Source organism: Hippoglossus hippoglossus, chromosome 5, assembly GCF_009819705.1.
Source record: "Hippoglossus hippoglossus isolate fHipHip1 chromosome 5, fHipHip1.pri, whole genome shotgun sequence".
NCBI classification, from domain to species: domain Eukaryota; kingdom Metazoa; phylum Chordata; class Actinopteri; order Pleuronectiformes; family Pleuronectidae; genus Hippoglossus; species Hippoglossus hippoglossus.
The window spans coordinates 26,145,229-26,171,993 of NC_047155.1; the positions used below are offsets into that span (position 1 = coordinate 26,145,229).

Below are 26,765 nucleotides of genomic sequence, written 5' to 3' on the forward strand. Positions count from 1 at the left end.
GGAAGAAACTTGATCATTCATCTCAATGTGGTGTTGATTAAACTTAGGAAACTCCCTGCTGACCTCTGTTAAATGCCTTCTGCTGTTATTAGACCAGATCATGTACATGGTTAATTAGTGGGTGACCTGTACTAGAATAGGATCCACCATGAATGGTGGATCCTATAATCCCCTCCAAGCTGAAGTGTGACAAACCACTCTTCATCCAAGGTAATTTATAAAGACTAGATCAACAGAAGATATGTTACTGCTGAGTAGGACTCATCAAGATGAGTAGACATGATGTGGAAAATCATCATTGACTATGTTACAGAATAAACCTCTTTATAAACAGTGCATGTAATTAAAAAAGTGATTATTGATCACAAGTCGTATGGACCAGGACTCCACTCTTGATTATTTCAGGCTAAAATACAATTATCAAGCTTATATAATACTGTTTATTCTCATCCAGCCAGAGTAACATCCAGCAAACAGTTTTGAGTGTTGATTGGTTAATTCTGGATGATGTTTTAATTACAATTCACTTTTATTTTGAAGTTTAATTGTGAGATTCTTAGACATATTTTATTTGTGCATCTTTGTGTTGCTTCAGTGTCACAGCTTGCATTTGTCTTTGTACTTCTAACATTATCAATCCCAATGTCATTACCCAGGTATCAGTGTGTATGTGTTTGTATAGATAGGGAGGGGGGGGGGGGGGGGGGGGGGGGGGGGGGGGGGGGGGGCCATGGCATCACAGCATCAGCGTCACTGTGTTATACATGGGCACTAACACCTGGTGATGTTTGGTTGATCAGCACCTCCTACTGGCTATGTATGTCATGACATCATTCAGCTGATGTGTCCCCAACATTGAGGGTGAAAACTGCCACTAAGACATGAACTGATATCAATCACTCGTATTACTGAGAGAAAACCAGATATTTGTACACAAGGTATGCTAAACACTTTGAACTATAGTGCCACCTATTTGCATGTGTTACCTTTGGTTTTGTTACAAACTGATAGATAACATCTCCTGTGTTAGAGGGTGAAATAAAATCACTTGTTACTTGATGCCATTGAAATATTAAAAGTAAGCTAACATACAGAAATAACTTTGAAAATCATGTAAACTGATTTTATATATATATACCAATAAAAACCAAGGGGAAAAGTGGTAAAGGCAATTAAGGTATAAGTTTAATATTTTTGAAAAGAATGCATATACAAAGAACAAAGACTTTAGACAAAGCATTTGGTTTTGCACCAAAACAACAACAGGTTATAATAATTATATTGACTCGGGCTGGACGTCCACCCAACTCTAAGCCACCAGTAAAGAAAAACAAGAACCAACCAATCACAAATAACCTTTATCAAACAGTCTCTCTGCCATTGGAGGTTTTTATTCAACTAAACCAATCAGTGGTTTTCTTGGTATAAACTGGCAGCTAAGAGTTCAGATGAGTTCCGACCCCTAAATGTAAAAGGAGTGAAAGTAACCTTTTTTTAATATATTTATATATATAAAATAAAAAAAACAGCACAAAAAGAAATAATGAAGAAAACAAAAAAAGATTTTGGTAAAAACACCTGGAGCCTACATCAACATCGTGTGCCAGCTTACATTATAATTACATCTGTTAAACCTATCATTTAAAACAGAGACCAAGGTTCAGCTACACGCAGCGCAGCACACTTGGAATGGGTACGACAGACTGGACAGCCCTTCACACCGCAGACACTCGGCCTGGATACAACAACACACTGCAGGAGGCCACCAAATTCTGACTTGGCACAGAAATCTGGTGGAAATTCGTCTTCATTTGTAAGTCGTCTACATATGGAACTTCAGCCAAGAAACGGTAGTTTTTACCCAGATGCCTCTGCTGTACCCATTCTAAGTGTGAGGGGATGACGGTGTTTAAACAGTGCCCTGCTTTACTCTCCCTCGGTCCCTGGCAACACATGAAGAACACACCGCTTGTTCTGCTAACACTGTTTAAGTTCCCTGCATCTAAAAGGCCAATTCCTGTGGTCGACTAGCGGACCCATTACTACTGGATGCCTTTAGCTCAAGTGATTACCACACTCCAAATGGACTGCACATAGAGGACTGAAGGGTCGATGGCGATATTAACCTGTTCGACTTCCTCATAGAAAGAGAGCTGTGAGGAGTTTTAGCCTGACTGTTTGAATGAATGAGTCCTATCAGACCTACACAGTTTCTTTAGTGGTTCAGGGTGCATCTATCTGGAACATGAAATAAATATATCTCAGACTTGTCGTTTGTTTCAGGAGGAAAGAGGGTGTTGGCAAATAAAACTACTCTGTTTGTAATTCCTCGAGGAACATAGGGGTCAGGCGATGTGTGCTCGTCAAGGGGGGTGGGGGTGGGGGGGCAGGACGACCAGCAGCATGAGCAGCCACCAATCAGTTGGCTGGGGCGGGGCTTATTTCCATGGAAGCTTTACAGTGGCGGAGGACAACTAAATGGCCAGGCCTCTTGAAATTGATGAGGCCACAACACTTACTGAATTAAGATCAATCTATCAAACGCTTGACAGAGTGAATTCTACTTGGGTGTAAGCTTGGTATCTGGATCACCTCCTGCTGGGAGCCCACAGCGGCCTATTGGCCAGGTTAGGTTCATCTTCTGTCCCAACTCAGACCTCGGGGTGAGGCTTCTTTTATTATTGCAGAGAATTATCTGAAACTTGGTCAGCTGTTTTACTTCTTGTGGAGGACAATGCTGTCAACCAGCTTTAGTAGAGCAAGGGAAAGGGGTTTGGGGGAAGGGGTGTGTGTGTGTGTGTGTGTGTGTGTGTGTGTGTGTGTATGTATGTATGTATGTATGTATGTATGTATGTATGTATGTATGTATTTAAGGATGTGTTGTATGTGTGAGTGATCTGAAAAAAGGTAGGAGCCTCTCATAGCAGCACACATTTGCGTTTCTTCTTGGGCTCTGGGGGCTCCAATGCAGCCAATATCGCCTCATCAAACACATTCTTTAGGCCTTTCTGTGAACACAAACACACAAACACACGGGCTCAGTGAGGGGGCATCGCAAACAAGCACACACACACAGACACACAAAAAGGTCAAATAAAAAAAGGCTGAGCAAGCGATCAGCTTGAACACAGGCAGAATAACCAGGTGAAAACAGAAGAGTCACTGAACATCATTTATTGGGGGTTTCATAAACACAATGCAAGACCTGCTGGGGACAAAAAAAAAATTAAACAATAATGCAAATAAATGACAAACACCTTATTGTGGTTGTTTCAGTAAATGAGAGAGGGGTTAGGGATAAAGTTTCAACATATATAACATGCATGTGTAGGTGCAGTTGAAATCAACCAAGAAAGTGGAGGAAAAACACAACTCAGTCCCTGATGCCACAGCAACACACAAACACACACGGCAGCCTTTTTATTCCACACCTCCTGTGTTTTCTCCTTGGCTCTATTCTTCAGATTGATACTGATGACTAATACCCTGCAGGAACACATCCAGACTCAAGAGAAAATATACAAGTAAAAAAACTTAACCGTGAATGTTTTTTCTCTTTTTGCCCCTGAGCGGAGCGGCTTACACCATGAGCTCAGTCATGTGAAGTAACCAGAGCTGCTCCGACACAATGCTGCACTATGCAATAAACCAGTAAACCAGTAAGCCCCTCAGCCTGGCTCAACTCGCTGTTAAATTCTTCTCTGACAAAGCACTGGAACAAGAAGGGAGCCAGAGAGAAGAGAGCAAGTTCATCTGTCCTTTATTAATTTGTTATACAGGTCATTTCACACAATCATAGCTTTTATATTATCTGGACTTCTAACAAAGCAGGATATGCACCACAGTTGATGGCACGTTGATGTCGTATATAGAGAGCATTGGGCCAAATAAGACAAACCATTGTATTTAGAATATTTAATCTTAAAAGAAACTTGAACCAAATGAACCAATTTGGAAATCAATAGTATTCTAGTACCAAAAAGTACAAGATGTCATCTAGTGGTTATAATAACGAAATGGCCAAACACACTCTATCTGACATTAGCATTTAAAAGTCCTGCAGTGCATTCACAAAGTATTTAGAAACCCTTTACTATTTTCACATTTTTATGTTGCAGCCTTATGCTTCGAGTGTTTCAAATGTTTTACAAAGAAAAGATCAAATATCACACTGACATATTTAGACCCTTAACTCAGTGTTTAGTTGAAGAACTTTATGCAGCGATTACAGCCTCAAGTCTCCTCTAGTATTGTTTTCAAAGATGTTGATTGGGATATAAATCCAATTCGCTGATTGTAAAATGGACTTTCAAGCTCAGTCTCTGGACCAGGTTTACTTTAAGGATATCTCTGCACCTTGTTCAGTCTTCCCTTAACCCCGATTCTGCTGGAAAAAAACACCAACAACTACTACGCAATCTGATGCTGCTTTACCGTTAGGGTGGTATTGGAATGGGAATGATCCCTCCATTCTCTGTCCTTTGGGTGCTTTCACGCGTCTCTCCGTATGGATGCTTTTGTGTGACCACTGCCAAGAAGCCAAGATTGATAAGAGTGCAACAGTGATGCTTGTTCTTCTGTACGTTTCTCTTTTCACATCCAGAGTGACCATCAGGTTCTTGGCCTCGTCTATTACCAAGACTATTATCCCTCAATCTCTAAATTTGTCTAAATCCTGGTTAAACCAAACGTCTTCCATTTAAGAGTGGATGGAGGACACTGAGGCTCTTAGAAAATAACCTTTAATGCAGCAGAAAGTGTTTTTGTAGTTTAACCCAGATCTGTGCCTCGACACAATCCTGTCTCTGAGCTCTGGAGGTAGTAGCTCCTTCAACCTCATGGTTTGGTTTTTGCTCTGATATACTTCATCAGCTGTGAGACCTTGTATAGATAGTGAGTGTTTTTCAAAAGCATTAGTCAATCATTTATCTTAATTCTTATTTCATTTATTTTCATTCAAGATGTAGAAACATCTAAAGAAATAGGTGTCTGACTCAAATTTCAAGTAATAGCAAAACATCTGAATACTACCATCAATGTGATATTTCAGTTTTTCCTTTTTAAACAATTTGAAAAACAAATCAGGTGTTGCTTTGTTATTATCGTGAATGAGTGCACTGTATATGTAACCATAGTCATACTCTTACGCTGTGTTTATCACCACATCACTTCAAGCCCTATGAGACAAATTGTGATTTGTGAATATGGGCTATACAAATAAAATTTGATTGATTGATTGATTGATCAATAGTAGTACAAAAAATACATTAGCATTAGAAATGGAAGCTCTGTTTAGTGTATAGATCATTTTCTATTTGAAGCCACTGCCCCTCGCCGTGGTCTGAACCCACCCCCCACATTCACTACTACTCCAGGATAGAAGGGAGAGAAACTAAAACAATGGCTACATCCCAAATTACATCCTGCATCCTCTGTAAGATTCAGTTTGACTGCTGGCCAGGGGCCACATGAATGAAGCACCGGACCGAAGTAGGAAAACTAAAAATGCAAGAAGATTTACAATTTAAAACTAAGTGGACATAAATCAGTCCAGAAATAAGATATGAAGTTAATTACCACAGTAAACAAACTAAATGTCAGCAGTTGGAGGTCAGGCAACAAGTCACTGAAGTGTAAAAAGGCAGTAGAGTGAATGAGGCCAGAACACAGATTAGTTGCAGTAGTAGTTAGTGGCAGGGGATAAGACTAATATCAGTATGATGGACTGGTTAGATGTCTGAGATTGGGACTAGGTTAAAAAAGCAGCACATGTAAAGAGATAGAGTGAGGAGAGGAGAAGATAAGAAAGGAGAAAGAGGGGGTAAAGGAATGAGAGAATAAGAGCAGTCATGAGAGAAGTGGCACAGAGAGTTTAAAATATACAGCATTTCCCTTTTCCCTGCGTCTCAGGTGGCTCAAGGGCAGCTAGGATAGCTTCGTCAAATACATTCTTCAGCCCTCGCTACAACGACAGGAGAAAGGAAGAGAACAGCACAGTTAGCACAGAAAACACAGAGAGGGGTAGGTGGGAGAGAGGAGAAGAGGAACATGGCAGAAGGAGGAGGAAACACAGAGACCTGTAAGAGATACATGACCACTGTGTGAAGGAGATGCACAAAGATGGAGGCGGAAGTGCAATAGTGTTGAGCTCAGAGGCGGCAGTCGTTCAACAGTGGGCTGAATGTGAGGTGTGGACCGAATGCTGAGATCCCAGACAGGAAACAGGAAATGACATCAGCAGCTATGCAACAGTAGTGCCAGGGGAGGGGTGGAGGAAGGAAGGAGCAGAACAGGGAGTTGAAGGGGAGGGGGGGGGACACCTCAGCCCCATCAACACCATTGTTCTCTGTGTGAGTGAGTGAGTGAGTAAGGCGCAACTCATCTTATCATTTGAGTCGTGTTCTTATCATTACCTACCTAGAGTTTCTATGCATCAACTACATGAGCAGATCAACTCATAAAACATTGACTGACTTTTTTAACCCTATTAAAACCTGAGGCGCAGAGTAAAGACAACCTCTATAATCCAAGCATTGTTTGAAAACATTGACCTAAAACCTAAAAAGGGTTTTCTGAAGAGCTGACAGAATTGCCCATGTTAACAAACACTTTTATTTCTCAGCCTCTGAATTACATGAAGTTAGCTTAAACAATTGGCCTTCGTCGTAGATTTTTAAAGTTTCCCTACACTCCATGAACAGTTTAAAAAAACAATGAAGCTGGCTAACTTGCCAAGATCTCCCTTTTACCTCCTCCTCTTCAAACATGTCTCTTACTGACTGAGCCTTGGTCAGGTTGTGATGGCAGTCTTTAAGTCATATGTCATTGAGTTATTTTTTTTTCTTCATATTTTAGTTTTAATATGAATTTGCTAATCCAAATCCCTCAAAGCCTTGTCTGATACCTCTACGAGCACACATTCAACTCTGGTTGTGGGAGGCAGAGCCTCTGTACAGGGAAGGTTTCTAAGCTATATGAAGACAGCTGATGATTTACTATTTGTAACATCGCTGAATTCACAAGGTAGAACAGTCACTGAAACCAAACCAGCATGCAAAATAAACCAACCACAGCGTGCACAGGCCAGGGGGACATGTGGACAGGTTCCTCTTTCCTCCACTTTCTTTTTTGGTGTGAATGGAGTGTATGAGAGACTGCGAATTGTGTATATGTACATAGTTACTGTGTATTACCTGTGTGAGGGCTGAGCACTCCACATATTTCACAGCCTTGAGGTCTCTCGCCAGCTTCTCGGCTGTCTCCGGGCCGATGGGCTTCTGCTTGTTCTTGGCCAGCTTCTCTATAGTTGAGGGGTCATCCCGCAAGTCAATCTGCGTCCCAACTAGGAGGAAGGGGGTCTTTGGACAGTGATGGGTGATCTCTGGAACCCACTGGATAAAAACACAACATGCACACATGCTTTTAACATCAGATTTGTAATAGTGGGTTCTTCCATGCTGAATCAAGTTTGAGTCACTGTTAATGACGGTCAGATCCACTAGAAAAATAACAGTCCAACTTCTGCCCCTTTTCTGAAAAATGTCCTCCAGTCTCTGCCAGATCACCTATTTCCTTTTTATGTCCATATTGGATATCTTGTCTACTGGACAGAAGAATTTGAGCAACTCAAAAAAAGTAAAGATAATTATTTCTTCTCATTCAACAACCTCTTATGAGCCTCTGATCGTGTCTTAGACTTAGGCTTAGTCTAAGGAGAACAACACAGTTGCCGACCGTTACGATAGTAATTGAATCAGTATTCAAATGCAGTGTTTGTTCACAACCACAAAAATCCCAATAGCTCTTGGAATAAGACGAAAAACTTGTTTTTATTTGGTCATTATGGGTGAGTAGAGATTGATGTTTGAAAATTAAATCTACAAAACAATAAAGTTTGCAATAAGTAAAAGCTGTGACCATTTGTGATCACATCTCACTTCACTGCTCTGTGAGCAAATAAACAACATTTGTGTTCGTGAAGACCAAATTCTGTTGTTTTTACTGAGTGTAAGTTTACACATGTGTCTGATGACTTTGTTAGTGTGTTGGTGAGTGCATGTGTGTGTGTCAAAGAGAGAGAGTAAGAGAGCGGGTGGAGCCAGGAGAGGCTGAATAAAAGAATGAATGTGTGCAGCTATGAAAAAAGATTTCACTCAATTAAGAAAAGTATCGATGATTATGTGGTGATCAGTGATAATATGGCTAAAACAAATCAACGTTTAAACTGTAGTGGATCAGAGACGTCAGCTGAGTTGGTGTTGTGTGTGTCAGTGCAAGAGAGAGAGAGAGAAAGAAAAGTGAGCGAGCAGAGTCAGGATGGACTGAATGAATATAACATTTGATGTAGTATATAATACGTGCCAGTTCCAAGGTTAATTTATACAGTTGAATTAATTCTCTGAGGCAGGCCATTAGGTTAACAAAATAAAATGACCCCCCCCTCCAATCACCCAACCCTAAGATTTAAGAATTCCTGATAAATTAATAAGGAAAAAACTTAGAACAAAACATTCATTATTCAGTTAAGAAAGGAGCATGGGCTGCACTTGCCTTTTCTTTAACGTTTTCAAACGAGGAGGGGGACACAACAGAGAAACAGACGAGGAAGACATCTGTCTGGGGATAACTCAGAGGTCGTAACCTGTCGTAGTCTTCCTGACCTGAAAAAAAAAACACATCCAAAAATGTAAACATTTTCACAGGACTCACCTCTGTCTAAACCTGAGAACTAACTGAAACTATCACACTAGAAATCAACAAATGTTAGTCTGTGGATGAAATATAAAGACATACTTTTTATTCATTATTTAATTTTACTTCACTGTACAGTGCATGATGACAGGGGCTTAATAGACAATAATTGCATAAAATGGAGACCCTGGATGAACCAATTTAAAGGGATGGTTGGAAAAATAAGACAAACCTGCTGTATCAAACAAGCCCAGAGTGTAGGGCTCGCCTCCAATCATTACAGTAACAGCATAGTTATCAAAGACCTATAACACACACAACAAAACCAAGGGTTAGTTATTATAAATGATCTATACATTATGTACAAATACATTTTGTGAGAAACATGGTATTGATAGTGAAACACTGAATGAGAAGTTATCTCTTCTAAGTAAATATCATTCAATATTGTTAGAATGGCTCTACAGCTGCACTATCTTGCTGCAGATGGTCAAACCCAATTTTACCATGGTTTGACGCATGTTGAAGGCAGCATAAAAACACAAGATACATTTATTGTTAAGTATTCAGAAGAACCGTAGTGCTCAATAACAGCAAATGACCTGGAAGACTGACTTCTTGTTAATGTTTACAGTTATCATTAACACTAGCTAAAAGGCTAACCTGTCTAAACAACTGTCACAAATAACCTGCAATTAGATTAATTAAGACTAATTATTTGGTTCATAGGGTTCATCAGATCATCCGGTTTTCTATTGTTCAGAATTAAAGGCATTTCATTATAACAAATACATCAATCTAAATTGGTAAATTGTGCACAGAGGAAGTGGAATAGAAATCATCTGTCAACTGTGAGCGAGCAGCGGCTAAAAGATGGACCATATTTACATTCCGTCAGTAGAAGTTCTGTCAATCAGTGTGCACACACTTACCGTAGGTACATATTCAGAGGGAAACTTGTTTGTGGTGTAAGAGATGAGCAGGCATGTTTTACCCACAGCACCGTCCCCAACTACAACACACTTGATGGTCTGCATAGCTGCGTTTTACAGTCTTCGCTACTCATTCAAGATCTGGGAGAGAAAAACAAAAGGAGACACAACTTCATTAGTTAATGGCACTGAGAGCAAATATTAAAACTGCTGCCCACAGGGTACAGCCTCTATGGCCTTTAAGCTTTTTTTTACAACACTGAATCAAAGTGGATGAAATACTTTTACTTAAGTAAACATGACACCAAATACAGTGGAAACCGCTTTTTGTGATCACGTTTGTGCCAAACTGATCACTATAAACGGTCGATTACCATAACCAAATTATGTAGCATCTGTATGACAGTCAGAGAACTTGAGGGAAGGTAACAGCCCTTTTTAAGATAAGGGGCGATATCACATTGCTCACTCACGTATGCACGCAAACACACTCACTTTTCTCTCTCTCTCACACACACAAACCGACTCAGCAGACGTCTTCGACCAGCTAGTTTAAACGTCAACTTGTTTGAAATGACCGTCACATTATCAATACTTATCAACCCATAATGATTGATACATTTGAGTGAGCACATTAAGCGCTTTGAGTGGTCATCAAGACTAGAAAAGCACTATAAAAATACAGACCATTTACAGACAGACCATTCAGCTGATCTCTTTCTGCTACACAGGACTAACTCTCACCTGGACAAAGGGAGCAGCGCATTGGGAAATGTTTTTCAATATTCCAGCACCTACAATACAAAACAGCCTCTCCTTCTGAGAGACAAGCCGACAGAGATGAGGGTGGACTCAAACCTGTTAACTTGGATTACAGACTACCTCACAGGGAGACCACAGTATGTGAAGCTGAGGGACTGCATCTCTGAGACCGTGGTCAGTAGCACTGGTGCACCGCAGGGGACTGTGCTCTCTCCTGTCTTTTTACCGTCTACACCTTTGAGTTCAAACACAACTCTGAGTCATGCCATATGTAGCAGACCTTGTTAAATGGTGCAGGTCGAACCATCTACAGCTGAACCTCCAAGATCAAAGAAGTAGTTGTGGACTTCTGGAGGACCAGGCCACATCTGCAGCCAGTCTCCATCGAGGGGGCTGATGTTGAGGTGGTCAGGACCTAGAAATACCTCGGACTGCAGCTGGATGATAGACTGGACTGGCCAGCGAACACAGACACCCTCCTCGTAAAGGGGCAGAGCTGGCTCTATTTCCTGAGGAGGCTAGGGTCCTTTAACATCTGCAGGAAACTGCTGCTGATGTTTTACCAGTCAGTTGTTGCGAGTGTCCTCTTTTATGCTGTGGTGGGCTGGGGAGGCAGCATGAAGAAGAGATGCTACACGGCTGGACAAACTGGTGAAGAGAGCTGGCTCTGTGGTGGGCACGGAGCTGAAATCCCTCATATAAGTGGCAGAAAGAAGGACCCAAAACAAACTGCTGGACATTATGGACAATACAGACCACCCCCTTCACAGCACACTGACCAGGCAGAATACATTCAGTGGAAGACTGCTTTCTCAGTGCTGCTCCACAGACAGACTGAGGAAGTCTTTCATCCTCCAGGCCCCATGACTGTACAACTCCTCTCAGATATTGCAAAACGAGATCAATTAATGCATTAACCATGTCACTAGGCTGCCAGACTCTCACCACTACTGCTTATGTTTATCTAACGCACAACTTTGTATAGCTTCAGTTATTTATCTTCATCTATCTGTATTTATATTTAGCTTCAATACTCTGGCTTAGTTACTTGTCTTTCAATCAGCTTATACATAATATATCTGTATTGTCAATATTCCCATTAGAATATACTTCTTTACAGTGACAGTTTTGTAGTAGTTCTTGTGGCTAGACTTTCATCTCACTGAAGTGTACTTATTCTTGACTCATTTTGATTCTTGTGTTTGACTGTTTAGTGTGCAACTGGATGCTGGAATTTCCCTCGGGATTAATAAAGTATCTGACTATCTATCTAGCCATCACAGCCTTGAATCTTTGGGCATCACTTAGATCTAAATCACAACTTTGTTACAAAATTGACATTTTGTGTGAGCAGGACTTACAGGAGACGAAAAAAAGAAGACCACGAGAAGCTCAACACCACATGCTGCTTTCATTTCTTGACAACCAAAAACCCTCGAACAACAGTAGAATGGAATCCTGACCTACATCTGAAGATGCTGTTAACCAAAACCTGTGTAAAAACTCATTGACACTGGGGTATTTATGGTCAGATAACCTCAAGTCCTCAATAAATAACTGCGACTCCCCAATCAAACACACATGGAAGTGTCCTTATGTCAGCATGAGATTTTCTAATTCAAGGGATTGAGGGGCCATTCATAGCCACAGCTGGAGACAGACCATTAAGATAGAAAATAACATGGCATCAATGTACTTCACAGAAAAGATGCTGGGAATGTTGTGGCTGTGCTTGACAAAATGTATTTAGATCAGAAGGAAATAAAAAGAAAAGAGATGGGGGTTGTCTTTATTCCACAAAATGCTGATTCCACAAATCAGCAATTGTCTGAAACAATAAAGATGTCATGGAAAAAAGGCTCATATGATCCTCATCTGACTGGGCATTATGTTTACATATATTACAGCATTGTCAAAAATCATTTAAGGAGTGTCTTGTGACAGTAAAGTTCAATGCTGCAGGGGTGGAAGAAACCTGAATGCATCTTCTGTTATCACTTCAAAAGAAACTTGAAAATAAGATTTAAGTACAACAATGGTCTGATCAACAAAACACACTACTCTGATGAAGATGTCACCATAAACAAGCACTGCCACCTGGGTTTTAAATCTCGCCTCACAACTGAACCCCAAACGATTCTGTTAAACACATTTTCATTTTTTATTTTGGTAAGATGTGATCAGAACACTACCACACACCGATGCTGAAAATGAGCAAAAAGCCAAGTGATCATTGCATGACAATTTTCAGAATCCAAACAGTGTTGTGGTCATGACAGGTCACCTGTTAAGCTGCACAACAGTGTTCCGTTCAGAGTGTCCCTGTACGCCATGACAGTGAGCCAGCAGGCATACAGCCAAAAACCGGAAACTAAAGTTGCAGCATGGAATTTAGTTAGAGCTGAGAAGATTTGTCAAGTAATAAATGAAAGAAAATAGATTGTCGACTTTCTTAATAATCAATACTTTTTTGTAATTTTCACTGGAAAAATGGCTTCCATTTTCATTTGAAAAGCATGGATCAGCATGGATCACTCAGCGCCTTGCATCCATACTACTCTGGAGTTTGAGAGCTGCTTAAGTTCGGGAAAAACTGCATGTCAAATTGTGGCTTAATAACTCCAGGGTTGTGTTTTAGTCTGGACAGGCAGGAATGAAGATTACGGAAACAATGACATACACACTCACAATCGATTGCTGATTGGGTGTTTTGGGTAATAACGTAGCCTTCGCTGATTTGTTTGGCTCCAATAACATGACACCTTCCAAAAGAAAACATTTGGCATTAGCCTCGCCAACCAAGCTTTACTGACCCTGTTGTCTTTGTAAACGGCTGTTGTCCAGTGAAATTCTGCATTTTACTATTCAAGCAACCTGCGTACACTGGCGGGTGTATTCCCACTGTACATGGTGGTCACGAGATGTGCATTTTCAGGAGTGTTACTATGTATTTTGTCCGTGGAGAGTCTCGGTCATCCAGCTCATGATATATTCAAGTGCTAAAAACAGATCATTGGGATTGGTTGAATTTCTTGAAGATGTTTCAGCTCTCATCCAAGAGGCTTCTTCAGTTCTAACTGACTGCTGGGAGTCCCAGGTGTTTAACTTGTAGGGTCTTTACCTGAGAGGCTGGACTCACCCTGCTGTTGGTTTCCTTGGGAGTCATTATGGGTTGTTGACCCACCCACCCCCTGTGAGTCATGTGTCCTAAAGTGTGAATTGCAGTGAAACTTCCTGGAGATGGAAGCATGTATTTTGCATATAAAACAATCAAATAATTACCTGCATATTAAACCATAATTAAAAATATAATAAATAATAGCTGGCTGCACCTTTTAGTTAATTAAATCATTCTTATTTTACACTTGCTGTTTTCCTGCTGTGATGTGAAAATACCTTCATAAATCTGACCTTGAATTTGTCTGGAACATGGCAGTGCTGCTTGGTGCAGCGTGCATTTTGAAAAACACATAGTATGTGGACCACACCACAGTATTCCCCTATTTCTCCTCCACAAGTTCCAGTATGTCAGCGCTAACCCACTGCAGAGCTCTGCACCACTGTGTGGGGGTGGGGGTGTCATTGAGAGAAGCAGGAGGGACAAAACTGCAAGCGCCAAATGTTTCAGTGTGATCGTGGTTTGACAAACAGTGCACAGGTGATGTCTGCTTACAACACACTGAACAAAGTCATTTCTTTAACATTAATTCATTTGCAAAGTAGGCTAGACTTATCTTTGTAGTCTTTGCAGTCTGTTAGGTCTACATACTATTTAGCGCTGCTGCCTATTAAACAGTCACTACAAATTTATATTCATATTAACCACGAGACCAAAATCCTATCAACTGCCAACTGCGAATGTTCATGGTGAGAGTGGTGGGGGTTTACATCCCCACTGCTGTAAAAGTGACTTCTATTGGTTTGTACGCATCTGCAATGGAAGGGGATTGAATAGCACGGACGTCCTAGTTAACTTCCCTCTGGCAGGTGAAACTATCACTGACAAGGACTGCATCCTGTGAGCAGGTGGCATGAAAGAAAATTGAAAACTTTCCTGCTAGCAATTTGGTACCCTACTCCACAAGGAATACAACAATCACTTATTAAATTGCCTGTATATTTTTGCAGCCTAGTGTATGAGTGAAAGGACAATATGGATTACCAAACACTTGGTTGGGAATCAGGTAACATTATTCCTTACAGAAAGCTGGTAAATAAACTTAATATGCTGAGGATGAGAAGTGATCCCCGTTTCAGTCATTCAACAGTGTAAAAACTTGATTTTCATTCAACTATATACTACTATATAAGACCATGTAAAAACTTCTGATGGGCGCAACTGTGAGATATATGACAAACACAATGCAAAACACGTCAGTATGCCGGTGGTCAACAGAGGGTGGCTGCAGCAGCAATAATGCTGCCTGACCTAATCCACGCATTTGTTAGTCAGCCAGCCAGCACCGTGAGGACAGGTCATCTAATACACGAGAGAAAGCTGCTAACGTCCAGCTTGATGTGGCTTTTTACCCCAACATGACACGAACACTGTTGAACAGCATCTACCTAAATATTTTTACAACAAAACTAATTCGATGCAAGCACTGTGCATTTCTGTAGACACTTCTACCCGATTTAACATTTCCTTAACAATTGGTCAACGCTTCCCCCTCATTTATCTAAAACAGAGACTGGTTATCTCCAGCACAGTCGAAGAACCCGGCTACATGCAGACCACAAATCAGAGAACCCGCAAGTATTTTTCCTCTGACTTCCACCCAAATAATAGAGCAGTCCGAAAATGGACCGTTACATTAGCGTGGTCAGTTTGAGACATGTCAAACTTTGAGATTAACTAACTAACCATCATCCTGCACGTATCATCGTCACTTTCCTACCGAAACATTTAAGATCACAACGCAGAGATGACCAGTAAAAGCTTTCGTTAGCGTGGATGCATTAGCCTGAGCTGCTGTATGTCGGCCATATATCCCCGGCCTCAATCTGGCCTAATTTCCTGCCGGTTGCCTAAACCCGCGTTAAAACTCCGAGCTGCCTCTCTTCAAACACAGGCAGTGATATTTGACCCAAACACCAAACTGCACAAACATGATTCCCCAGCCTGGGTTTAGATTAGGAGGAAATTACAGACCTGGCGTTTGTTACGCCTCAGCTCGCCAAGCTGCTAACAGCTAACTAGAAACCCCCTACATCTTTAACCATTGACTGACTTTACTTTTAGGCTTATTAGAAGATAAATAAATCACCTATAAATACGATGTAATTAATGTGTAGACACAACTCACTGTGATTGATTTACTAGCCACTACTATCTGCCTGCTTTGCTACCCATCCTCCCCAGTCTGCTTGCTAGCTAGCTAGCTGAGCTAACCTTAGCGGATGCTGTGGCCGGATGATATTTATATAAACTGTCAATTACAACAACCGTCCCACAGATGTACAACTTAAATGTTTATAAGATTCAAAATACAAAGCAACAACCATAACATCACTATGAAAGAGAAGCGGACGTTAGCCTCTTACCGTCTCCTCTGTTTGTGTCTGTACGCCGGGCGTTGGCAGCTCCGCGCTAGGGGCTTCCCAGTCAACAGCACAGGGACACGTTGCGTTGCGTATTGAAGTCCTACGTAATTACGCTAATTAATTTTACTACGACCAGGCCGCTTCTGTCTAATTAGGGGGAATTAAAACAAACGATCATAAATCATTCAGTAGTTTATGTAGTATGTGGTTTCAGTACTGAATATTGTACCGCAGTTTAAAAGTCACATTATTCTAACAACTGAAAAATTAACCTTTAACCAAAGCTATAGTGGTTTGTATGTACAGTATTTAATGTCAATCACGGTAGGCTCACTTTGTACGAGACGTTTCATACAACGAATTTCCCTGCATCTATATTCATATAATACAAAATGATACATTAGCTACACATCACAGTCTGTACAAATCAAAAAGATTACTTCTATATCAAGTAAATGTTGTGTGATTTGACCTACATAAGTGCATTGTAATACTGTTGTCTGCCAGTAGATGGCACTGTAGTCCAACGACCTAAATACCCAACAACGTTGTTTGAGGGTTCTAAACATGTACAGTGGAGTAAGTTAAGATAGGAACAACAAGTAGTAAGAAAAAAAAAACTTTATTCCCAAAATGGATCCATTAAGTTACATTAACACAAATGCACTCAATCTTTAACAGAAAAAAAAAGGAGGACAATATTTCTTTCGAGGAGAGTTGGAATTTGATTGCATTGTCCTAGGTGGTCACACTCTGTAGCAGGGTAATGTTGTCTCCTTTCAACATGATCCTCCCTGGGAGACACAGATAGAGGAACAAAGAAGGAGGATCAGAGTAGAATGATGATGGGTGGAAAGAAAAAATGGGAGGCAAGTTATTTCTTGTGTTAGTATGACATGGCTGAGAGACAGAATTTATCTACAGCTTTAATAAATTCACAGTCAACCAAAGAAGTCAGCATGATGAGGAACACTTTGTTTTTGTGTGGTTACAGGATGAATTTGATATTCTCCAATAGGGCTGTTAACATGTCAGTCCATTTTTTTCAAGGCTGAGCAATCAATTGTATGCTGACCCTTATGCCAAGCACAGACGATGCAACTTTAAAAGTCGTTGGATGTCTGTGCTGTTCACTTTATACAATATGCTGTCTCGTGATGGCAAGTCTTGTTGTCGTTCTGAGTTCCTACTACACAACCTGCTGGCGACAGGGAGTCACACACTACACTATCTTTAGGGAAAACACCAGACTGGTCTCCAAACCAAGTTTACAAAAACGCACAGGAGAGACACTGTGATTCTGACAGATCCTCCAGCTATTCTGGGTCATCCTGCTCAGAGAATGGCACGTCAGGCTGGAGGAGAGGTCAGTTGAAACAAAAATGTCAAAACTTCTTTTCATAACTCAGGGAAAATGACTTTATATCTAATAAACACAGACTTGCATTTTTTATTTTGTGTGGCTCATAGTCAAACTTAGCTAATTAATTTCTACAGTACAGTATTTGCATAAAAGACTGAAGTCAGGGGGCTAATCACTCCTACATGTACCTTCACCATCTACACCCCATCATGCACTCTGATTGGCTACAGTTGTCAAACATCTAGATATTAACCCTGCTAAAAATACAGTTGAACTCTGCAACATGTCAGCAAGCCCCTCAAATCCTGTCTTTTAAGAGTTTACGCATCATAAATGGAGACTGGCTAATCTGGCTAAAATCGTGTAGTGAGAACTAAGGTTTAGGCCACAAAATTTAAATGTTCTATTTTCAATAGATGTGCATCTTTGACAAAAGAAAACACAAATACATTTTTAAATAACAAGGGGTTAAATTTGACATGTTCAAATGCATAAACAATGGAACATCAAGATTCACAAATCACACACATACAGCTGCTGTGAACAGACTAAAACCCACCAGTTTTATAATGATTCAATTTTTCCCCACTTCTCACAATCACAAAATAGATCTCTACCGTTAAGTGTTGCACTGTTGTTCCATTGTATAGCTCTGTGCACATAGCTTGTCTTGGGGATTATTCCATGTGTAATTTATAATTTTACATATACATGGAATATCGTGACTGGGATCAGTATTTACTTCTGTGAAAGCTGAACAAGGGGTTGAAAAGTGGGGTGTACTCTTACCCAGTGGCTTTCTGTTCTTAGTCTTCATGTGGACTTCCTCAGAATCATCTAGAACCAGGTTCATGTACTCATCAAAACCCTACAACAGAGAAGGAATTGCAAGGAAATCTATTAGCTTCAATCATGGGTAATTTTACCCCGGCACAAAAATTAAGCTGGGCCCAATTTTCCGTGCTCAATCACATTTTCCACGGCATTTATGGACGTTATGTTAAATTCATTTGCGTGTGTTCAGTCTCGTCAGGAACAATGACACTTGAAAAAAAGATAACGTTTGAGTTAATTGTTGTTTGGAAAACAGCCTCAATGATCATTGTTTATATCAGAGGCAAGTAATTCCACAAGTAGTTTTCCTTATTAGGCAGTATTTCATTTACAGGGCTCCAGACAGGGTTGCACATATTTTAGGTGCACCCAATATTTAATTTTCAGCGTCGCTTCCTATAGACATAGGTAAATCCATATCCAATTATGTAAATTATTGTAAACAGGAGTAAATGCGTAGAAAAATGTTTAATCTAATCACAAGGCACTCAAAAAAAAGTGTGATGATAAAACAAACTGAAAGTGCTGGTTTTTAAGTGCTTGAAAATCTCAAATAAATTGACAATTCATACAAATATAACTCAAACAAAATGATGCGGCAGTAGACGATTTCACACAGTTGTGTAAATGTCTATCTCCATCAATCATGAATGAAATGTACATGGAATCCGCGATCTTGAGACTTCTTTATTTTTTAAATGAGTCATCCGCCCATGATGTCGGGTCTGCGCTGGTCATTTCAACCACGGGGACAGGTGCAATGGGCACCGTAGCATTTTTCTTGACGAAAAAAGAATCAATTGTTCTCTTCATTGTGAATATATAACCTTTACGTTTGTCCTCTCGTTTTATTGTTCTGTTTGCCTACAAGGAATGTGGGTGTAGTCGACACAGCATGCTCTCAACCTTTTAGTAACGCACATCACGCATGTGCTCACATTAAGCATGCAATGCCTGTGAGTGCGTACATAAAATCCCTGCTATACGCTAACAAAATAATTATTAATCAATCACTTTAATGATTGTCAAAGGCAAATGTCCATACACCCAGTGGTTTTTTTACTTAAAAATATTTTGTGGGACCGGATACATTCCAGGTGCACTGGTGCAACCACTGCACGGTGCGACTAAAATGGTTGCACTCTGGAGCCCTGATTTAGCATCTCATTGTGGGCAAGTTTCATATAATTTACCACATATGTACCCATTGTCATATTATAACCATCTCAGTGTGGACAAGGGCTCACAATCTTGTCATTTAGCTACACGTGAATGAAATTTAAATTCAAGTTCAATACAACTACAACAAAAAACAGTGAACAGGCCACTTACAATGATACAGCCCTCTATCCTCATGTTCACCTGTTCATACAACCAGACCTGGATCCGTGAGCGCTGAGAATAAGAAGATCAAGATATAAGAATACAATTTTAATAAGAAAACACATATCAGAATTGATTGTAAAAATAATGTTGGACTTAATACTTACATTTTGTAGATACCTGAAAATAAGGTTCTGGTGCATGGAGTTAAGGAAACTCAATGTTTATGTTCAGACACAAATACAAACAAAATGTTTTTGCACATTTATGCACATTCACTGGTTCTGCTTTTATTCAGATTTTGCACACTGGACCAAAGCTTTCTGGAACACAGTATGGTGAGCAGTGCTGAATACACTCATTTTCATTGCTAGTAATATAGGGGTACAATTACCTCACTACGGTTTAGGTTACAACGTCTCATATGAAAACGTTGTTCTGAAAAAAGCCAAATGAAGCATGCTGATGTTTAGCTCAATGATGAATCCTTTCAGTTACAGATACATTGTCCAGCTTATTACGTATTTAATTGTTTCGGCTCTACCATATGTCCTGTCAGCTAACCAAGTGATGCATGAGCCGAAATCTGCTGAAAGAAGGATAATGTAATGAATTCCACAATATAAACAGAAGAACTGTTGTAGTCAGTTCGGCTGTGCTAAGGGTTGAGCCACACACTGTTCATGTTAATGAATACAAAGGACCACAACTGTTAGCAAAGATATCTCAGCTCAAAGCACTTTCTGCTTCTTGAACCAACTATTTATTACACAATACTTGTGTTAAAATGTTTTAAATTGTTCGCCTTACTGGAAAATGAATGGTTAGCTAGCTAACAAGAAAAGGCTAACCTAGCTGCTACATTAGCCCAGTTTACCCGCGGTGGTCACTCGGCGCCATGAAAAGGATACGATGGGCTGCACCATCACCTTCTGGATCTTCTGTCCCTGTCCTCTGTACGCCATGTCTCCACAAAAGTACCAGCGGAGGGAAGAAAAATATAGCACAGTTTTTAATAAAACGTACTTCAACGACACACTCACGTTGGGAATTTGCTTCAATGGCGGGTTTCCTTTCCGCGTGCAATGCCTGTGCCTCTAAAAAGTGTCATGACGTCGAGAGAGCGCCTCCACAGGCAGGAGGTCTTTACCGCACCTACACAGAGCTCCACCACTACTTGTGCTTCCAGTACATTTAATATAACAGGATACTATAAGGAAAACAATAATACATCAAAATTCCTGGGCCGTTAATAACAAAACCAATCTTTCTGTAAATTAGTGTGGTTGTACAACAACGGCCAACCATAAATACAGACTTCCTTAGTTTTTTGCCATCCCCTACAGTTGCTGTCAGCGTCTGTACATCCTGTCTGCACTGTGTAGACAGTTTGAAGTCCAAATCCAGAGGTGCTCAGATCCACACACAGATGTTCACTCAGGGGTGTGCAGTGATGCTCGTTCCAAAAGCCTCAGCTTGTGTTCCTGTCATGGTGGATTTTGAGGTGTGGTCTAGATCATTGACCTGTTCTAGAAGCTGTTCCTCTTTTCGCTTTTACTTTCTTAACTGAATGCACGACGTTTTCATCCATCCGGTATTCTCATCATCAAGTGTTGTTCCTTTTTTCTCCCACATGCCACAATTACTCATTACTAATTCTCAACAAAATGTAGAATTTATTCACAGGTACAAACTATTTCATATAATTGTTATAATTAAATATGTAATGAGATCTGACTCCCTGTCAACTGGACTAGACTTTAACATGAAGTGTTCGGTTGTTTTGACATTTTATAGTGAGTTTTTCAGCTGCCTCTAGATCTCAGTCATGTTGTTTCCAACAGCTCCAGAGATGTTGATGATATTGACCATGACCTCTTAGCTCTCTTTATAATGACTGAAGGTCTTCCTCTTACAATGTTATCACTGTGCAGTGAATTATAATTAAATTGTAAAGTGACTTTTGATCTATAAGCATAAACATTTTAGATGTCCTCGCTGAACGTGAATATTAAGACACATTCACTTCGACTTACAATGATGTGTGGAAGGACCTCAAGGAGCAGCTCCAACAGAATCACTGGATTAAAAACATGTTCACTCTACACCTGTATGAATATTTATGTTACTGATATTTTACTGATCATTACCAGTTCTATTTTGTAAAGTTACAAAGTGTGTTCAAATCTCTATCTTTGGATTGCAGAAATTCAGGATTTATTCTTTAACAAACATCTCTAACCAAAAGCTCTCTTTGTCTTTAAACTCAATACGGAGGTGACAAATTACTTTAATAATCACTTTTATTATAAGTTGGCAAGTTGTGATATTGAATTAGGAATTTTAACATTTTGTCTCTCACTTAAGTCCAAAGTTTTATTTTTTGCTGTTGCTGAATTATATATCCAAACTAATTCCATAATTCGCCTCTAGAGTGTGCTGTGACACATCAAACGTCACAAACAAGTACTTCAGCAGGATTTCTGTCAGAAAAAGTGTTTGCTGAAGTTTACAGAAGATAAATGAAAATCAACATTCAATCGTAAACTGGGATTTAGCTACTCCAACATATTAGAACAAGCCTCTAGAATTATAGGCCAAGACAAAGTCCTCTGAGTCTGTTGATGCCATTGACACATCGTGACAATCAGCCTGCGTCTGACCCCTGATATTTATAGATGGTATTATATAAAGAAGGATGGTCAATTTCTCTGTTGTGCACAATATACCTGTAACATGATGAGCTCAGTCTGGGGGGACAGCCTTGAGTGTGCAGTTAACAATGGTATTAATAACATACAACACAGGCTTCTCCCCCTGCTCAGAAGAGAAAGTGTGACGTAAATTATCAGCCGCGGACAGACGAGCCTCCACGGGTGGGGGGAAAGAAAAGACGCAAGGAGCCTTGGTTGGCGCAGGCCGAGGTGTCGCCTTACAGGGCAGGGACCACTCATCCGCGTCTTAAAAGGCAGGGCCTCTGCGGCTTGTGGTAGCATGCGTCGCTCATCGGGCATCGCTGTCAGGTGCCACATGCTTGTCTTTGTGCTATGGGAGCAGGAATGGGCTGTTGACTCTCAATGCCACACGCCTGCTCACATTCCCAAGGAAGGCCGGGAGGGAGACACCGCAGACACTGGCACTCCAGCTGGCCAACACACTGTAGAGGCCCTAGAGTCAAAATAACAATGAGGGGGGCCGGTGTTAACATGCACCGAGTGTGGTGCCTCAAACTGCTGTCATGGCCTCATTCTCGCCTAAGGTCATACAGGCATCTTCCGATAGCTCTCAGGATGACGATTTAAAAGGATTAAATATATATATCTATATATCAATACATATAACAATACATATATGAATAATATGGAGCAAATATCCCAAGAGCAACAAAGTAATACCAAATTAACTGAAGTAAAATGAAAATCATCCCCGATAACATATAATAATATAATAACTATAAATCAGTCTATATTAACAACACAAACAACACCATAAGACTGCTGTAATATTCTATAATTAGCAGTCTGTTTTTCTTTTTCTCCCTCTCGCTCCCTCAAACGCGCACACACACACACACACACACACACACACACACACACACACACACACACACACACACACACACACACACACACACACACACACACACACACACACACACACACACATGCCCAAACAGGATACTCTGTCATCACTTGCTGTGTGTGTATTTTGTATCATTTCTCATTTCCAGGCCTCATGTCTTTCCTACCTTCTCTTACCCCGTCTGACACCACCAGCCCCGCCACACACCCCATCCCACCAAAGGAATTGCCCCGGTTAGATCAACCTCCTCTCTACATCACTTCCTGTTCCTGTTGGTGGCAATTGTTCTGAGGGGAAGGGAAAGCAGACGGGATGGGGAAAGAGGAGGAGGGAGGTCGGGATGGGGTGGGGGGTGGAGGTTGTTAGTGGTTCTTTGTTCCCCTGTCTGCCTCACCTGCCTGACCCCCACCTGACAGGCCTGACCCCTGCAGGCCTGGTAGAGCCAGCCAGCCAACCCGCTGGCTGCCGGTTTCCTGTCTCACTGACTGACAGGATATTCATATCGTGCTTGGGACACAGTGCAAGGTAGACTGCTGCTCTCAACACACTTTACACATATAACACATTGACCAGTACCATCACATTTTCAAGGGGGTCCCAACATATATCACAATCACTACATACAAAAAGAAATACAGTAATTAAAACAGTCACATACAGACAGGCAACAGAAAAACTAAACAAACTAACTTTAAAAAACTGACTATAATGGAGCACATATAGTTATGAACAATTACAGCCACAAAGTTGCCAAAGTGGCAACTCTGACATAAACAGTAGAGTGTGAGTGGATCACCAGATACATCGCCAGGCATGATATATATAAAAACATACCTACACACAGTGACAGCTTTATTAATAACCAGAGCAGGCCATCTCTAAATAAGAAGACAGGGCATGCTGACACATACCAAGTGAGGAAATGGGTCTTATATCAGATAATAAATTATTCCAGTCTGCTTTATATTTAAAAGCTCTCTTGCCAATTGTCGTCTTAGCAGGGGGGACAGAGAAGTAGAGCTGATCAATAAAGCTGATCATAATTAGATAATTTTAAGTAAACACCAAGATATTGTTGTAAACTAGAAGGGAAATTGAAATGAGTACATTTGAATTTGTGTCTTCTTACATTTGGAGATGGCCATTTAAGTCCATTTGGACAGTGATGAGTGAGAAAGGAACATCCAAGTATATTATTTACATATGAATTATGCTGTTAAAGCAGTGGTCGGTAACTGGGTAAAGATCGCCACCAGATCATTTTGATATTTTGATTATTTTGATTTCATCATATTGGACTGTAACAGACGTTCACTGGTCTTGGGCACTGATCCCCGTCATAACAACATTCATACAATCAATTCCTGCCTGGCAATTTGTCTTCAAAGTAAAAGCACCACATTTGTTTTGTTGATGCTCTTCTTTATATTCAGCTGAAATACAGAGCTTTTATTTTGGAACTTGGGTCTGAAGATTTTGCTGCTTGCTTAACAGACCTCTGTAATAGTCAACATGTAACATATGAAACGATAACATATGAAATGATAACAGCAGTGCAGTAAATAATTCAAACCTTATATACAAACCCCATATGTAAACAGAAATAAAACAATTCAGTTTCATTTTATAAAAAAACAGTGACTACAAAATTTGGATTGCAGATAAACCAGAGAGGATAAACACAAAATGTTATAACTTCACTCTACACCATAGACTGTTTATAAAAATCTCTGCAGACAACATCCAGCACACAAACAATTAAAAGTTACAGTATTTAGTCGAACCGTGAGAGGAGGACTCACTAATGATAAGGAATAATTCTGAAGTGGCTCCAGAGCTTTAACACAGGCCAAGAGAAAAGGCAATTTTATAACGGGCACTGCACTATACTGTAAATAATTATTTGATAAAAGAACAGAATTCTTATTCTGTCATAGTCGCCGTGTCTTGTACATTGCTCTCTGCTGTCAACGCCACAGTCTATTTCTTCAAATGTGTCTAATTTACACGTCAAAGCACCTGCATGGCTTTTCTTTACATAAGCCTGTACACCAGCAACCACAAAATGCAACAACTTGCTTCAGCTAATCAGGATGTGCCACTGTTACTTTTCTCAGAGTCAAGCATGTTATCTCAGTGTTCTATTACAATCACACTGTCAGATCAACACATTCTGTCCTTTTGACATGTGGAATGGGCAACAGATGTTGCAACTAAAGTCATTAGATAGATTAACATACCACAAATCAACATAAATCATATCACTTTCAAGATATATTGACACAAAAGTGTTTCCATCTAATCGAGGGTCAAGAACAGAGGATGTTGCACCTTGTACAGATTGTTCAGACATATAAGGCAAACTGTGGTTTCTGAATACAGGCTTTACAAATAAAGATTGATTGTTTGATTGATTGATTGAAAACAGCTCTAAACAACACCAGTATCAGCCCTCACGTGTCCATATATCTCTGCAGTGACTTTTAGTTTGGTGAGTATTGTGATTGTGGCTTGTTATAATCGAGGTGAACCTTTTATACCTATTCAGGCACACAATCGTGCTCAGAGTGCCACACAGGTCAGTGTTTGTGGTGCAGCTGATGGTATCATGTATCAGGAAGGTGACAGCAGTCATGGTCTTTATCAGAGAAACATGAATACTGACATGTTTATTCCCCAGTTTATTCAAAGTGGACAGTATGTTTCAGGGTGGAGTGACTTGTTGTAGCGCTAACATGTCATGTAGGACCATTTATAGAAACATGTGAGCTCATGGTTTGATCCCATGTGCCCTCACTTGACCAAATAAGGAGTTTACTTATGATCACTGTGCTACTTCAATATAGGCCTTTTTCAGTCAGAAGAGGATATTTTCCTGAATTATATTTGTCTGTGCACCCTTAAAACACTTCTGAATGTTATCATCCATTAACCCTGAAATCAAAGTTTTGAGGATTTTCATGTTTTAATTTGATACTAGATGTCTGTTCTAAACCTGCCTGCACGGAATGGGCAGTTTGCTTGACCTGTTTATTCAAAGCTCAGTGAAGCTAGACTCAGTACACAAAACCCCGAACTGGAGAATCAGTTGTCGTGCCGTTGTGATTGCGCTGTTGTCATAAACAACAATGTCCCTTCAGTTGATGAGTCCAGCTGCCGCTGCTACAGAGCGCTGGTCGCCTGTTTATTGAAAGTTGATTGATATGGAAGGTATCACATTTCCCAATTGCACAATATTCAACACTTCACTTCCTTGAGACCTAAACAATACGCATGTCTCATGTGAAGGTGATGATTCTTCGCATTTCACATACATACAGAATTAGTAGAGAGAGATGATGATTTTAAATAAAAATTACAGGATGATCATAAGACTTTGCTGAAACCTACCATTATTTAAAAAAAGACATGGTCATCAAGCTGAAAACATAAGCTGCATTTGTTTTAATTCATGCAAAGCTGTCACTTCCTTGATACAAGGCGACTGTACCCGGCAGTAACAAAAGTGAATAAAGAGGTGAAGTCCTTTGTGGCCAAAGGTGGTGAAACCTTGACAACTGGTGAAAATGTATAAAGCTCTCTATGTAAATGAGAGAAATAACCTGCGACTCATTCTAATATATGTGACCAGTGTGCTCCTCTCTCTATCTGCAGAGGTTCACTGGGATGGAAATGTAGAAGCCGCTCACTGTGGGGAATCCACACAAATGTATATCCATGTTGGTTAAGTTACC

The 26,765-nt window shown here is 40.3% G+C and overlaps 2 protein-coding genes across 4 annotated transcripts; both read right to left on the reverse strand.

The window, feature by feature from the left end:
* Nucleotides 1-1,163: 1,163 nt before the first annotated feature.
* LOC117761075 (cell division control protein 42 homolog) lies at nt 1,164-16,048 on the reverse strand. 3 transcript variants are annotated; one of them, XM_034584669.1, is made up of 7 exons: nt 15,930-16,048; nt 9,624-9,764; nt 8,924-8,996; nt 8,551-8,660; nt 7,194-7,391; nt 2,862-3,008; nt 1,164-2,795 (listed from the first exon to the last, which is right to left on the reverse strand). In XM_034584669.1, exons 2-6 carry the CDS (start codon nt 9,726-9,728, stop codon nt 2,919-2,921), a joined length of 576 nt encoding a protein of 191 aa, XP_034440560.1. In that variant the 5' UTR covers nt 9,729-9,764; nt 15,930-16,048; the 3' UTR covers nt 1,164-2,795; nt 2,862-2,918. The 3 variants fall into 3 exon arrangements, with proteins under 3 accessions (XP_034440560.1, XP_034440558.1, XP_034440561.1); XM_034584667.1 differs by having other exon boundaries at nt 2,850-3,008; XM_034584670.1 differs by lacking the exons at nt 1,164-2,795; nt 2,862-3,008 and adding an exon at nt 5,591-5,962.
* Nucleotides 16,049-16,534: 486 nt separating this feature from the next.
* On the reverse strand, nt 16,535-20,543 carry snrpe (small nuclear ribonucleoprotein polypeptide E). The gene is made up of 5 exons (XM_034584671.1): nt 20,361-20,543; nt 19,617-19,643; nt 19,459-19,521; nt 18,082-18,160; nt 16,535-16,723 (listed from the first exon to the last, which is right to left on the reverse strand). The coding sequence occupies exons 1-5, from the start codon at nt 20,412-20,414 to the stop codon at nt 16,668-16,670; spliced, it is 279 nt and encodes a 92-aa protein (XP_034440562.1). The 5' UTR covers nt 20,415-20,543; the 3' UTR covers nt 16,535-16,667.
* Between the last annotated feature and the right edge of the window lie 6,222 nt (nt 20,544-26,765).